Below are 14,696 nucleotides of genomic sequence, written 5' to 3'. Positions count from 1 at the left end.
AGCATATGCATGCACACATTCGCACACACATATACACACAAAATAAAAATGTAGTAGTTTTAAAAGATTTATTTATTATGTACACAGTGTTCTGTCTGCATGTATGCCTGCACACCAGAAGAGGGCATCAGATCCCCATTACAGATGGTTGTGAGTTGCAATGTGGTTGCTGGGAATTGAACTCAGGACCTCTGGAAGAGCCGTCAATGCTCTTAACCTCTGAGCCATCTCTCTAGCCCCTAAAAATGTATTTTACATGTGGGAAGAAATGAACTTCTAGAGGCCAGAGAACAGTCTACAACAGGCTGAAAGTGACACCCCCCCCCCCAAATATGCCACATCCTAATTCCTATAACCAGTACATGGGACTTTACATTAGGGGGAAAAAGAAAAAAAAAAGAGAGAGAGAGAGGTGAGTCTTCGTGATTAAATTAAGGGGTTTGCAGGGGATCAACCTGGATTGTACAGGGAGGCCCACAAGTCTAAACAGAGTCACAGGCCTGCAAAGGAAGAGGAGGGGAGAAGTCTGACAAAAACAGAGAAGAAAAAAACTAGTAGATAGATATTTCAAGGTTGATATATTCTAGATGCTTCCCCAAACCAAGGAATGCCAGTCACCACCAGAAGCCTCTCCCCTAAAGCTTCTGAAAGAATACAGCCCTGGTGGCACTTTATTTTGACCAGAGGATCTGACTTCTGGCATCTGCACTCCTGAACTGTAAGAGAAGAAAGGTGAATGTAAGGATCTGTTACAACACCCTAGCAAAGGAAATGAACACAGACAGCTTGCTCGGACCAGGGGGACCGTGAGAGGGTAAGAAATGTGAGATGATGGATGTGTGCTGAAGACGATGAGCAGCATCTGCTGAGATTGGCTTCTATGAAGCAGGAAACACAGAAGAGAGGGTGACAAGGTTCTTGCCTGAGTAACTACAAGTTACCACTTCACTAAACTAGGGAGAACTTGCTGGCTCAGCGACCCCCATGTCAGCGGGGACCACAGTGAAAACTGTTTAGGTGACTGAGGCTGGACACATAGGAAGGATTCTTATAACTTTGGATACTTTTCTGTCCTTTCTGGTTGAGGACAGTGACATGGCTGGTAAAGTACTTGCCTTGAAAGTGTAAGGGCCTGAGTTCAAGCCACAGAACTCGTGTAAAAAACTGGGCATAGGGGCACATACCCGTAATCCTAGCAGTGTGGACATGGGGTGCAGAGAGAGGCAGATTCCTGAAAGCTCACTGGCCAGCTAGTGTAGCTACTCAAAGTTCCAGACCAATGAGACTGTGTGAAAAACAAAAGGAGGAAGGTACCTGTGGGTTGTTCTTGGTTGTCAACTTGACGACATCTAGAATTAAGTAAAACCTGAGTAGCTCGGCATACCAGTGAGGGATTTTTCTTAAGTCACTTGAAGTGGGAAGACCCACCTCTAACCCACATCTTTTGAGGTGGGAAGATCCACCTTTAATGTAGGCCACCCTTCTGCTGGCAGCCTACGTAAAGGACACAGAAGAAAGAGCCTTTTGCTCTTTGCCTGCTTGCTCCCTGGCAAGTCCATTCTTTCACTGATATTAGAGCCTACCTCTTTGGGATTCCAGCACATACTGAAGACCAACTGAGACTTCTAGCCTTGTGGACTCAACAAATACTGGATTCTTGGACCTTCTGTTGGGAGACAGCCATTTTTGGACCAGTTAGATCACAGACTGTAAGTTACTCTAATAAATCCCTTTATATGGGGGGGGAGGGAGATTCACTCTATAAGTTCTGTTCCTCCAGAGAACCCTGACTGACCAACATTGTTTTCTGACCTCCACACAAATAGGCACATGTACATCATACACACAAACAATGCATACACATGTAAAATAAAGTGAAAAAATAAGTGATTGTGGCTAGTGCTACAAGAGAAACACTAGCAGCTAAGAAAAATAAACACACATTAAATGACTATCATGTACTAAATGCTTCACATGCAACTATTTAGCCCTCACAACTATCCTATGAGGAATCGAACCTAGGTCCTCTGGAAGAGTAGCCAGTGATTTTAACCTCTGAGCTGTCTCTCCAGACTATCCTATGAGGAAATGAGATATTCAAAACAATTAGTTCCCTTGCCCGGGATCACAGAGCCAGTGAACAGCAGAGCCAGGACAGAACAGGTGCATCTAATCCCAAACTGATCACTGGGGAAGCCTGCTATCAGCCAAGGCGGGGAGAAAGCAATGAGAAGTTATCTTTTGAGAACTTCTGGTCTAGGAAGAGCTTTCTAAGTTTTCTACACTCACTTAATGAAGGTGAATGCTGGAGAGTGTTCAAAAATCCCTTCACACTCTCCAAATAGAACAAAAGGTTACACTATAATTAACTCAGTTCTATTTGGGCACCCACCAGGTTACTAGACGTGTTGAAAATAAAATGCCATGGATAGCTTGTCCAAATTGTCAAAGTTATGCCCAGTTTTCAAACATTTTGTTTCTGCAGGTACATCTTCAGAATCAGCTTTTAGGCAAATGTTAAAAAAAAAATCATAATTGTGCCACAACATTTCTGATTTAGGATGATCACTGGATCAATGTATAAAGATCATGACAGACACAAAATGAACCATACCGTCCTATGAACCTCTTTTAAGATTTATTTCATTTCAAATCATTAATACATGTTTTCATTTTGTTCTACTCCCATTCCAGGCCACCTTACCCCCACTTAAAAAAAAAAAAAAAAAAAAAAAAAAAAAACCATTACCTTCAGGTACAACTCTGCAGAGATCCAAAGTGTAAAGCCATAAATGGGACTCATATCCAGGGGCTGGGGCAGGAAAACAGTGAGTTTAAGCCAGACTGGGCTAGCAAGTTCAAGGTCAGCCTAGGCTACAAAGCAATATCCTGTCCCAATCAATCAATAAAGATAAAAAATACAATACAGTTGGTTGTGGTGACACACAACTTTAATTCCAGCTTCAGGAGGCAGAGGAAAGCTGATCTCTATGAGTTCAGGCCAGCCTGGTCTACATAATGAGTTCTAGGACAGTCAGAGCTACATAGACCCTGTCTCAGAGAGAGAGAGAGAGAGAGAGAGAGAGAGAGAGAGAGAGAGAGAGAGAAGAACTGTGAGATATATATATATATATTTTTTTTTTTTGAGCAGAAGGCTACAGAATAGAAGCTTTAGTTCAGAAACAGTAATTATCACTTACACCAAGCGTTTAAAATAAAATAACACATTGTGATGTCTAAATTCTTGCCTCACATTCTTTTTACTTCTGAGTCTTGTGTAGCCCAAGTTGGCCTCTCCCCCGTCTCCCCCCAGTACTGGGATTTTAAGTATGTGACACCAGATTTGGGGATTGGACCCAAGAATTCGTGCATGCCAGGAAAACACTCTGCCACCTGAACTGCATCCCTAGCTCCCCACTTCTACTTTGTAAAAGAAAGACAGCTTGCATATGGCAAACTCAAAAAGACACTAGTGTACCTCACTGGACACAGCTCGCTGGGACAGCACTTGTCTAGCACGTGCAAAGCCTTAGATTTAATCCCCATCACTGAAAAAAGAGACTACTTAAAAGAATATCCATTATATTACTACATATAAAACCAAGAGCCAACTGTGGTGGTTCATGCCTGTATTCTCAGTACTTGGGAATCTGAGATAGGAGGACTGTCAGGAGTCCTAGATTAGCCAAGGCTACCCAATAAAAGCTTCAGGCCAGCCTGGCCTATTGTGATAGACCCTATCTCAAAACCTTTTTGAAGTTGTTAAAATTTGGACTTCAGGTGTAGCTTAGTGGTACGACATTTGCCTACCATGTCCCTTGGGTTCAATCCCCAGTACAACAAAGAAAAAAAAAGCTAATGTGTCAAGCATCGTAACACCAAAGGCAACTCGGTCTATGCTGAAGTATGAGGAGAAGATAACTTTCCAAGTTCCTGTAAATTTTTGTGGCAGTGAAAATATGTACAAATCATCCATGACTGAGAGACCCTGGCATCACTTACACAATTTACAATTAAAAAGACACTGAAACACTGACAAAAAAATTCTAAAAATTTGGACATTATAGTACACCCTTATTTGGTTAAGTATTTATTGAGCAATTTAAGATGCGAAGTCCCTTTGTACAGTTCTCCACTGCAGGAATGGCAACAAAATACATATAAGGAATACGAATGACCAAGAGTAGTGTGAAACTTGTAACACCTTGACTATTGTCACAAAGAACTCTCACTCTGACATTTCCCACTAACCATGAAAAGACTGCACAGGAACACGCAGGCGGCATAAGGCTGGGCGGCTAGTCCACACTACCATAGGAAGCCAGCTCATTTAATTCAGACGAATAAGATCCAAATACTGACTGTGACCGAGTTTGTTCCTCTCTGAGAGGTGTCACAGAACTGCTGTTGGGAACTGATGAGACAGGGACAATGACTAGCACACAACCTAACAGCAGGAAAATTACTCTGGTAGTGCCCTTAAACTTTCAATGTAACTTTATTGGCTACTGGGCATTAGAGAGTCAGACATTTTTCATATTATATCTATTACGATTTTTTTTTATATTGGAGCAAAAATGTTTCAAAATTCAAAGTCACCCTACTGAACTTAAGATGATAAAGACCTGTTAACAGCACGCCTACATTCAAATTCAGTAAACAAACAGGAGGTACACTCCAGATTTCAAGATGAACTATCCAAAGCTGGGCATGGAGGCACACATCTGTAACCTCAGCACTTGGAAAGCAGAACTAGGAGGATCAAGAGTTCAAGGCTAGACTCAGCTACATTTTAACTTCAAGGCCACTCCAGAGTTTAAAAAAAAACCCAAACTACTCTTTATCAGGTCTCATTTACAAAGGGGATTTCTAAATGCATATTAAGAGTGAGGAGGAACAAATCGAACACAACACAAAAATAAAAATAAGATAATTTGAAGAAAAGAAAAGGAAAAATGACAATACTCCTTCCAAGGACTGCGCAGTGCTCTTGCCACTGCTGTCCAAGTAGGCCTTAAACACAGTGTGGAAGTGGCCCAGACTCGGCCACCTGACTCTCACACGGTGAGAAAGTTGAACTCAGCAACTGCACTACAGAATTAAGACCACTTCCAGCAACGAGCGCCCTCACGGCACCCTGGCAGGGCACTCAACTTCTGCTTTAACACCTGCAGAAACTGAGTCTAATTACCTTCCCTCTTCGCACATGACAGAGTTAAGGACCCAGGTCGTTTCTGCCAGGTGTGGTGCTGCAGGCCTATAATCTCAGCATTTGGAAGGTGAAGCAGGAGGACCAGGAGTTCCAGGCCAGCCTGAGGTACATTCGACCTTGCCACATAAAAGCATTTGTCCAGGTGGTGGTGGTGCACTCGGGAGGCAGAGGCAGGCAGATCTCTGTGAGTTCTAGGCCAGCCTGGGCTACAGAGCGAGATCCAGGACAGGCACCAAAAACTACAGAGAGAAACCGTCTTGAAAAAAAGAAAAAGGCATTTGTCCACTTTGTAAGAAACAGACCCACATTTTCCTGATAGACAAAATCATAGCTTTGTGGCTTCAAAGACCCAGAAAGTTTAATCCATTTCTATTTCCACAAGTTAGTTTCATCCTGAGGCAACCTATGGGAAAGGACTAATGTCTGTGAGGAGTTGTCCCAACTTGTGGGGTGTCACACTATCTGTTCTTTCAGCTCCAAAACTTCTGCACTCCAGACTGGAAGCTCCTTTTGATTCGACTTTCTGTACCTTTAAAACTCTCAGATTAACTCTCCTGACACATCGGCCACACCTGCTGCCACTCTAGGCCCTTCCACCTGGAATGAAGTACTGCTCTGGCTAAACCCACTCTGCGGAACGATGACTCGGGCATTCAAAGACAGCAGAAGGGAGCAGACACTCTTAGCAAGCATCTGTGCTCATGATTTCACTGTGCAGTTAAACTCGATAAAGCTGCTGCAGGGAGGTGCAGTGATGTATACCCATAAGCCCACACTCGGGAGGAGAGTCAACCTGCGCTACACACCAAGTGCCAGTACAAGACCCTGTTTCAAATAAACAGTAAACAAACGAGCACTGCACGCCACTTTGCAAAATCCAAATATCTAGACTATGGAGGGCAGCAAGATGGGTATAAGCATAAAAACATCTGCCTTTAACCACTGCCCCCAAGGCTTGACAACCTGGGTTCAATCTGCAGGATCCACAAGGTAGAAAGAAGAAAACAACTCCTGCAAGTTGTCCCCTGCTCCTCCCCCACCCCACCCCACCCCCACACACAGACGGAGAGAGAGAAAAAAATGATCTGGATTACACAGGTGAACTAGAAGAACAGACTGAACCACCAAGGGCTGACATGTAAATGCCTTCTTCTGAATAAAGAATCTACCTACAGTCCTTCATTCATCCGACTCCAGCCTCATACACCTATGTCAAAGAACCAATAACCATGAATCATGGCAATAGGAATGGAAAGTTGTTCTCAGGAGCTTATGCTTTTTTAAATCCCATTTTAGTAATATAAAGTGGATACTACTTTCATCCCCATTTTACTGCTAATGAGTCACAGCCAGGAGCAGAACCACACCACTCCAGCCCAGACAGACTGACTCTAGCATTTACACTAACTACCAATACTCCATAGCTGCTTGTCTATCATTCTGATAACTTATCATTTTCTCCAGTATCAGAAAATGACTCCACCTCACTTTACAGAGAAGACCAAATATTTGTCCTTAATGTTAACGATGACAGAGACTACTTAAAATGTTCCACATACGCTGAGGTTGTAGCTCAATGGGACAGTATCCATGTAGTATGCACAAGGCCCTGGGTTCTAAACACAGCATCTTAGAATCCTTACCTGGCATTTGTTTCTTACATCGTCCCTTCCCACAATACGCAGGGAAAGGATACTAGAGAGGTGATAGTATATGACTTCTAAAGCTAAATCACACACCCAGGAGGACACTGAGTAAGCTTTGTGGAAAAGGGCCTATGGGAAGAATTGAGTCACCCCTCTAACAGCCCGCACCAAGCTGTCAGCTATATGGGGGATCCACGGAGGATCCACCAGCCTCGGTTAAGCTTTCGGATCACTACACCACCACCCAACATTCTACAATCTCTTTCAAGATCCTGAACCACTCAGGCAAGCTGCTCCCACATGCCTAACTCACAGAAGCTAACAGACACGGTAAAGGTTTGCTACCTTAAACACCTTTCTGTTTTGTTATTTCAGTTTTCGTTCTGAGTCAGGCTCTCATGTAGCTGAGGATGATCCTGAAATCCTGATGCTCCTGTCTCTACCACCTCGGTACTGCCACTCCAGGTGTGCACCACCGTGCTGTTTTATGGTGCTGGGGGTAAAGCTCAAGGTTTCATACAAACCAGGCAATCACTCTATCAACTGGGCTCTAAGCCCAGCCCGTAACACTAACTTTGGAGGGACTAGATTACACAGCAACAGACAGAAACAAATTCATTCTGAACTGTACACCGCTTAAGAACAATGACTAGTTCACTGATTTTCTTAGATAGTTAGTTGAGGATTTTATTGTCCTGTGGTTTGTTTGCTTGTTTTTAATATGTATGCGGTGTGAATGTGGTGTACACACGTTTGTGGGTGCACAAGTATGCATATGCAAAGGCCAGGGAATGGTGTCTGAGATCTTCTACGGCTCTCTGACTTATTCCTTTGAGGCAGGGTCTCTCCCTGAACATTGTTTTTGTTTGTTTGTTTGTTTTTCTTCTCAAACTGGAAGCCCCAGTGATCCTGCCCTGTCTGCCTCTGGCTTGGTTCTGGGATTACTGACATTGTTTCATGGGTGCTGAAATCCAACCTCCAGTCCCCATGCTTTCTTTTGAAGCAAGGGATCTTTACAGCTGAGCCACCTTTCCAGCCCTTTTTGTTTTTGTTTTGTTTTGAGACAAGCTGGCCTTGAATTCTCATCTTTCCTGAATTACAGGATTACAAGGGCAAGCCACCATGCCCAGCACGTTTCCTTCATTTTCAGACTCCATTAAAACCTATCACATAAACAGTGACCACCTTCCTTCCAACGTACATCCATTTGTAAGTCATGCCTTACATTTACACCATTTCATCTACAATCTATCAATGTCCTTCTTTTTCTATTTCAAAGACTTTCTAATTAAAACCCAACTGAAAGCCTGGCACAGTGATATACATCTTTAATCCCAGCACTCAGGAGAGACATTAGCAGACAGATCTCTGTGAGTTCAAGGCCAGCCTGGTCTACAAAGCGAGTTCCAGGACAGAAACCAACTGAAGTATTTTCTCAGGCAGGAGACAAAATGTTCCATGTGTCAATCAGCTCCAACTCTTGTCCCAAACATACACATTTTATACAGAGTAAGTATTTGATTTGTGTTCATTTTATATTCAACAAGTATTTGCTGAGCATCTACTATGTCCCAAGAAGGGCCTCTGAAGCTAGGAACAAAAGAAACAAACCAAGCATGCCAGGCACCTGCAGCCCACTTGTCAGGAATCTAATGCAGAAGGAGAATGTTAGCCTCGTTCAAGGCCCATCCTTGGCAATACAGCAAGAACTTTTCTCAAGAGAGGGAGTAACAGGGAGAGGGGGAAAAAAAAATGCTGGACACGGTGGCTCATACCTATAATTCTAGCACTTAGGGGGCTGGGGCAGGGGGACTGCCCTCAGTTCTAGGCTCCATGGTGAGTTCCAGGCCAACCTGGGCTACAGAAGGAAACGTGTCTCAAGAACCAAGGGGCTGGTAGAGTGTTACAAGCATGAGGCCGTGGCGGGGCAGGGGGCTACTTGCTGACCTAATGCTGTGGGTCCCAGAGGATGTTATAGTGTTAGGTTTCCTTCCCTCCCTCCTGCCCAAGGGTTCAAACTGATAACTGCCTTCGGAATACTTATCAGGAACCCAAGCTCGGTTTCTTCTCTCTGGAATTGTCTTTATCTCTTTCGATGGAATTAAGATGCACCTCAAACACCATCTTCTCTTTAAGCTTTCCCTTCACTCCAATGAAAAAAAAAAAAGCCTGCCTTGACGTTCTCCTACAATTCTGGGTTTGCACCTAGACTTTATTTCACCTTACTACAACCCCGTGTCACTTTCTGCCTCTGTTGGTCCCTCAAGACCAGAGACCATCTCTCACTTATCGTGATCCCAGCTCAGAAAAACACCTGGCACATTAAACGCCTGGAACAAAAAGTCTGCTGAATGAATAAATGAAGTCATTACTTAAGAAGTATTCATAATTACTACTGAATGACCCAAACTTTATGGTTTTGCCCTTTATGGACTAAGATCCTGTTTCATACTTTTTTTTTTTTTTTTTTTATCCCTCCCTCACCGGATTTGGCAGAGTATTAAGGACATGGAAAGTCTGCAATAAATACTTTTGGATGATGGGAGACACATTACACTCCTATCTCTCATGATTTAACTCTAAATAAAAAAATTTACCCTAGTGAATATGACTTTGGAAAGCCTTGTTAAACAGGACACTTCTTAAAAGTGCTGGCAATGTGCTGAACCAAATGCTAGCCCTGGACTACGGACATTTTTCTTTGGATGTCTCTCTAAAAGAAACAGTAACAGTTTGCTTCTTTCTAAGGCACACACCTTTAATCCCAGCACTCAGAAAGCAGAGGCAGGCAGAACTCTGTGAATTCAAGGCCAGCCTGGTCTACTTAGCAAGTTCCAGGCCAGCCAGGGCTACCCAGTGAGACCCTGCTTTTAAAAAAAAAAAAAAAAAGACTACCAACAACTATCAGAAAGCCCTTTGGTTTGCTATGAAAGAAAGCAAACACCATTAAATGAAACTCAGTTTAATAACTTCCAGGCAAGGGTTCCCCTCCCTACAGGGACGGGGCTGTGGGCCAGTTGGCTGTACCACTTCGCCCCTGGAAGGCAGCTGGTTTCAACAATACAACGACATAAGCGAACCTTTTGGGTGGAAGGTTTCTAAAGTAAAGCACTCAAGCTTCACTTCTTGAACATAAAGATTACGACACAGGCTTTAGCTTCAGCCCTCCAAAAACTTGCAATTTGGGAACATTCCAGACACCTTATGGATTTAAAAACTATGTAAACCCATGAAGCATAGGTGCAACTGCATCATATTTAAGTAATGAGGTTCACATTCTTGTCTGCACACACTTCCTGCCAAGTACAAGCAGGCAAGCAGTAAACTGGCCACCAATCTGTCCTTTAGTTATGTCATATAACAAAGAGAAATCCTGACAAAGACAAGCTGTGCTGGTACTTACACACCTACCGAGTAGTTCTTCTCAACCTCAGAACACTGGTCATCTCTTGGACCCTTTGTATGTGTTGAACACCGTGTCGAAGGTTTTACGTGAATTCTTTCGTTTAATATCTACATTCCAACGTAATAGGTACTGCTATTTCCATTTTCCAGATGAGATTACCTATCTAAAACGTGGGTTAGCTGATCTAACTGGAAAAGCTCCAGCACTAAACACTCTATAGCATTAGTGCTTTCTTATGGAGCGGGGAGGGCAGAGGTCATCAAAGGCATGTAACACACACACACACACACACACACACACACACACACACACACGACGGTCACTACTTCTTTGGCGGTCAAGTTTCAAATCTGCAAAGCCTTGCAGCTCTGGCGTCACCCATGCTGCTATACGGTCTTCAGGTCTTCAGCTCCAGGTAAACCTCCTTGCCATGAGAAGCCTGAGGATTGCTCCTGGATCCTTCGGGCTTGCACAAGGGCCTGGAGAAAGCGCCTGACCGGTCCATGCAGATTACACACACCCGGGGAGCAGCCAGGGCGGGAACCTAGGCTGCTCCCTAGCAAACGTAGCCCCGCGAGGCGGTGCTCAGGTGCACGGTCACACCCGACAGCCCGGCCGGGGGACCAGGGCTTTGCGACCCCCAGCCCCTAGGGAAAGGGCGGAGGACTGGAGGACCGCAGGAGGCAGTCCCGGGCTCGAAGCCCGCAACGCCCGGCCCGCCCAGGGCGCGCACGAAGGGGGTCGCGGGGGAGAAAGGATGCTCGCGCGGGGTGGGGTGGGGCCAGTGGGGGAGGGGGACCCTGCCCGAACTCTCACTCACCGCCTCGTTCGCCTCCCGGCCCCGGCTCCGCGGATCGCCCCGCTCCGGTGCCAGCCGCTCGCGTCTCCTCCCGAGGCTCAAGGACCAGTCAGGGTGCACGAAGATGGGGAGAGGTCGGCGCGAGCCGAGGGAGCGCGGCGAGCAGGAACGAGGGGGTGGGGAAGGTGGGACGCTCGCGCCGGCCGCCGTGGACACCTCAGACACGGCCGCCGCCGGCTCCACTCAGCCACGGAAGCTGCGGGCCCTCCCACCACACCGGGTCCCGCCTCCGCGCCCCCCGCCGGGGAGCGACGGCCGTGCCGACCAATCAGAAGCCCAGCACCGTCAAGGCTTGCGGGACTAAGGGGGCGTTCGCAGAAGGAAGAGGAACGAGGAAGGCTAGTACGGCGGCGCGACTTCTCGTGAATGACAGCACGGCTCAGCCAATCGATAGCTGAGTGATGACTTCATCGCTGAGGGAAGTCTGGAACTGGCGGAGCGGCGGCCAGGAGGTGGGAGGAGGTCGGCGCGGAGCCGGGGGCGGAGTCTGGGTCTTAAAGAGACCGTAGCCCATTTGATCACCCTGTCAACGGGAGAGTGACCGCGGAGCTACCCAGGGTTCGGTGCCCAGACGGGAGGTTTTACTGAAATCATCTTTCAGCCTCCATCTCTGTCCTTTTCCCGGCTGTCTTTGCTCCGCAGGGACTCCCAAATCGATTATTTCACATTCACACTTCCCGAAAGAAGACAATAAAATTCCTCTCTGGCCTGAAGCCTGGAATGCCGTCATGCCTCCGCCCCTCCGTGGCCCACCTCCTCCTTTCTCTGAATCGGTTCTCCTATGGTAAAAGGATACTGGCAACTACTCGTCTGGAATGTTGAGATCATTAACAGCGAAAGTGCTTGAAGCTGGAGGAAAAGGGCTGAATGAACCCAAGAGTTCTGGGCGGCTCTTCCAACTTGAAAACTCGAATCTGCGGGTGTGGAGCCAAAAAGTACGTGATGTGTGTGACAGAGTCCATAACTCCAAATCCAAAGAGACTGCTGACTAAAGAGGAGAGCAAGCCATGCAAGGCCCACCCTGTGAAGTTGCTAAGAGTCACTACGAAGGCAGGCCCCTTCCTGCCCCTTTCTGAAACACCCCCAAACAAAGGAGAGAGCACTGAAAAGGAGAAATAGTTTGGATTTGGTGGCATGGTGTTTCAGGAAACACTTTCCCTGGGGAGATATAAACAAACGTCTACCTCCTCCTTTTAGGGCACTGATGACTGGATAAAGTGCAGTACGATTTCCCAGAGTCCAACCTGGGAAACCAGTGAGTTTATTGGGCTTACTTAGAAAGCACGGATGATCCTCAAAGCAGCGGACGGGACCACCACAAAGTTGCACTCGAGCATGGATGATGGATGACGTCCCCATAGCTGCACAGATGGAGTACACAGTTAACCTTCCATAGTCTACAGGAGGGGGTAGCAGGGATCAAGTGAGGGTCCAGTGACCCTCCCCACACCCCTCTTTTAATGCAGGCGCGTCAAGACCAATCTTGAGGGTCTGGCAAGCCGTCACAGCTGCTGTAATGACGACCAGAGCTGTTCAGTTTGGAAGACAGTGCTGTGGGACACAGGGAAAGGGGAGGGAGGCGCTTTCCCCGGAGGTTTTGGAGAACGGAGTCACCAAGTGGCCGAGTGGGAGGACCACTGTGGAAGCTCTCAAGGGCATCCTTACAGACTTTGGAGGGCATGGAAACTGAAAGGGGGCAACTCGTGTTCCATCTCAGAGGGAATTATTCTGTTGGCTTCTGTTCTCCCCCAGAAGTCTCCCAGACTGCTCACTCGTGTGGCGGCTCTGTTCCTATCCACAGCAAAAGCCAGCCTGGCCTTGGGTAATTCCCAATTATTCATATCTAAGTCAGCTTCAAGTCTAGTACCACGTGTCTCATCACAGAACCTTGGAGGAAGGCCAGATCTGGTGGCCCCTTGGTCATACCTTCCCTCCCAAGAGTTAAACAAAGAAAATTCCACAAAAGCCCTAATAAAATCATATATTCAACAAATATACATGCTATATAAGTAAAACATTAAATAAAGTCATATAAACAGATATATATAAAACTGTCTCATGTAGCCCACACTGTTCTCTAGTCTGCTCTATAGTCAAGGATGAATTCCAACTCCTGATCTTCCTGCTTTCACCTCCCAGGAACTGGGATCATGAACCTGCATCGCCTGGTTCAACAAGAACCTCTTTGAGTCAGACACTGAGGGGTAAGACAGATGAGGTTCGGTAAACCGTAGCCTTGGGGTACCTACACTAAGAAGCTAAGGCGATGCTGAGAGACTTTATCACCAGGCTGGGTCATAACTAACAGGTGAGGCAGACGCACCCTCAGAGGAGAAAGTCCTGCAGCCTGGACTTATTGGGGTGGAGAAGATAAGACCAGGGCAGGGCATTCTGGACACAAGCCTGGTGGAAAAGCCAAGGTTGAAAAGGAAGCAGGAGCGCATGTTATTAGTTATGGGAAGAACAATATGCCCATTCATAGCTGACTGCCAGGCAAGCTCCACAGACCCAACAAGCTCACCGCCTCACAAATGAGTCTTTTCTCCTGTGAACAACCTAAATTGTATGTTGTATATATTTTGTGTGTATACACGTGTTTATATATGTGCGTGTGTATATATACATTCAAAGTGCTGTACTTTTTGGGGGGTGGCATTTTTTCGAGATAGGGTTTCTCTGTGTAGCTCTGGTGCCTTTCCTGGATCTCGCTCTGTAGACGGGGCTGGCCTCAAACTCACAGAGATCCGCCTGCCTCTGCCTCCCGAGTGCTGAGATTAAAGGCACGTGCCATCACCGCCCGGCGTGCTGTACTTTTTATATTTATTACACGTTTACTACTATTTTTTTACATGGGTATTTTGCCCACATGTTGGTCTCTGCACTATATTCGTGCCTGGTGCCCACAAAGGCCAGAAGAGGGTGTCAGATCCCCTTGAAACTTAAGCTATAGATGGTTGTGAGTCACTATGTCAGTGCTGGGAACTGAACTCAGGCCCTTTGGAAGATCAACCTGTGCTCTTAACCTCTGAGCCATCTCTCCAGCCCTCTACTGTATTTCTTATCCACATTCTGTCTCCATCTAACCTCCGACCTGGCCTCTAGCTAATGCCATCCTTTGACACTACACAGAATGGGGTGCTAGAGAGATTATGCAGTGGTTAAGAGCATGTACTGCTCTTGTGCAGGACCTGAGTTTGGTTTTAGCTCCCACACAGGTCTGTAACTCCAGTTCTGGGGGATCCACTGCCTCCAGCCTCTACAGGAACCGGCACACACATGCACATACATACCCCAACACAGACAGACACATGTAATTGAAAATAATTATGAAAAAAATGTGTATGGTGTTTTATGTGCCTGTATTTCTTGGTACCACATGTGTGCCTTATGCTCACAGAAACCAGAAGAGGACATTGGATCCCCTGGAACTGGAGTTACAGGTGTCTGTTAGCTGCATGTAGGGACTAGGAATCGAACCTGGGTCCTCTGGAAGAGCAGTCAGTGCTCTTAAGCCGGTGCCATCTCTCCAGACCTCACATATATACATATACATATACATATACATATACACAT

At 46.1% G+C, this 14,696-nt stretch overlaps 1 protein-coding gene across 1 annotated transcript in view; it reads right to left on the bottom strand.

The window, feature by feature from the left end:
* The window catches only part of Mrtfa (myocardin related transcription factor A), a 181,735-nt gene extending 169,253 nt beyond the window's left edge, over positions 1-12,482 (bottom strand). Inside the window, exons 1-2 of the mRNA XM_059248003.1 lie at positions 12,398-12,482; positions 11,085-11,305 (exon numbers count right to left, since the gene is read on the bottom strand). Of these exons, the coding sequence (XP_059103986.1) occupies positions 11,085-11,305; positions 12,398-12,482 (306 nt within the window). The remainder of the gene's footprint in view (positions 1-11,084; positions 11,306-12,397) is intronic.
* Between the last annotated feature and the right edge of the window lie 2,214 nt (positions 12,483-14,696).

This window comes from Peromyscus eremicus, chromosome 20, assembly GCF_949786415.1.
Source record: "Peromyscus eremicus chromosome 20, PerEre_H2_v1, whole genome shotgun sequence".
Classification (NCBI taxonomy): Eukaryota; Metazoa; Chordata; class Mammalia; order Rodentia; family Cricetidae; genus Peromyscus; species Peromyscus eremicus.
The sequence above is the reverse complement of the archived record's forward strand: the minus strand, read 5'-3'. Positions and strand labels throughout refer to the sequence as shown.